The sequence below is a fragment of the Pundamilia nyererei genome, unplaced genomic scaffold (genome assembly GCF_000239375.1).
Source record: "Pundamilia nyererei isolate P.nyererei 1_Seehausen unplaced genomic scaffold, PunNye1.0 scaffold00603, whole genome shotgun sequence".
In the NCBI taxonomy this organism is placed as follows: Eukaryota; Metazoa; Chordata; class Actinopteri; order Cichliformes; family Cichlidae; genus Pundamilia; species Pundamilia nyererei.
Window position 1 is genome coordinate 98,671 of NW_005188004.1, and position 1,418 is coordinate 100,088.

General features: G+C 43.2%; 1 protein-coding gene across 1 annotated transcript in view; it reads left to right on the top strand.

Moving 5' to 3' along the window:
- Nucleotides 1-1,418, top strand: part of LOC102196531 (nardilysin-like) — a 20,212-nt gene that overhangs the window by 15,904 nt on the left and 2,890 nt on the right. Inside the window, exon 24 of the mRNA XM_013907905.1 lies at nucleotides 217-402. Within this exon, the coding sequence (XP_013763359.1) occupies nucleotides 217-402 (186 nt within the window). The remainder of the gene's footprint in view (nucleotides 1-216; nucleotides 403-1,418) is intronic.

Genomic DNA, 1,418 nt, shown 5'->3' on the forward strand with positions numbered 1-1,418 from the left:
TAGAATCCAGTGTGGCATGATTAAAGTCTCCAGATATAATAATGAAAGCCTCGGGGTGTTGTGTCTGCAGTCTTGCTGTAACTGTGTGTATTTCCTCTGTATTTCTGAGGGTTTGATCAGTATCGGCTCCCAAACTGAGCATTTCCTCTGAGGAGAGAGACTCCGTCTAAAGCGGAGCTGTAGGTGGATGTGATCAGTGTGGTGTTTCCTCTGCAGAGACATTCGTCTGCAGATCCTCGAGCACTGCCGCTGGTCCGTCATCCAGAAGTATCGCGCAGTCTCAAAAGGTCTAACTGTCGACGACCTCATGACCTTCGTCAGAGGGCTGAAGGCGGAGCTTTATGCTGAGGGGCTGGTGCAGGGAAACTTCACTAGTGCGGTGAGACACACACACACAGACTTGTTTTTATATAGTGAGGACATCTAAGGCTACGTTCACACTGCAGGTCTTAATGCTCAATTCCGATTTTTTGATCAAATCCGATTTTTTTTGTCTGCTTGTTCACACTACAAATAAAATGCGACTGCAAACGCTCTCAAGTGTGAACGCTCAAAGCGGCCCACATGCGCAAAAGAAGACGTCACACACAACGCGCTCTGTTTAGACCCAGAGCAAACAGTATTGTTTGACTGATGGCCCTTAAAATAAAGACTTCGGACTTCATGTTTCCCAATTTTTGCTTTAAATTATTTTGTTATTTACATAATAATGTAGATAACCTAATAATTATCCTTATTGCTGTTAGAGGAGCGGTGCTTCAAAGGATAGTTGGTGATTTCTGTCACAATCTGTAGATTATACAGTACAAATAAAATGTTCACGTTTCTCCAACGTTGTCTTCCCAACAATTTCACTGACATCTACACGGGATGGCCAGGAAGCGTTCGCGATGTCTTCTCCGGCGCTGATAATTGGCCTCTGTCTTGTGTCAGTGACGTAAAAGACGGATTTAATGCGACTTCACCATTCAAACAGCAGTCGCTTTCTAAAACATCGGATATGTATCAGTACCACATACGAAAGTGACCCAGATCGGATTTGAAAATATCGGATTTGTGCCGTTCACACTGTCATATCATGATCGGATATGGGTCGCATAGGGTCAAAAAAATCGGATTTGATGCGCTTTCGCCTGCAGTGTGAACGTAGCCTAATTGACATAATACTTTCCTTAGCCGGTTACCCTAACCATGAAAAATGAATGACTAATCCTCAGCCTAAACCTAAATTTAACCATAACCTAACTGTAACTCTGACACTAAAACCACATTTAGAGTCTGAAAAATGCCTTCAAACTCATGGGGAAAGGGCATTTTGTCCTTAAAAGGGCTGTTGGTCCCCACAAGTATAGTAGCATTCCAATTTTTGGTCCTCACAAGTATGTATAAACATGGTTCACATAGACACACACGCACAC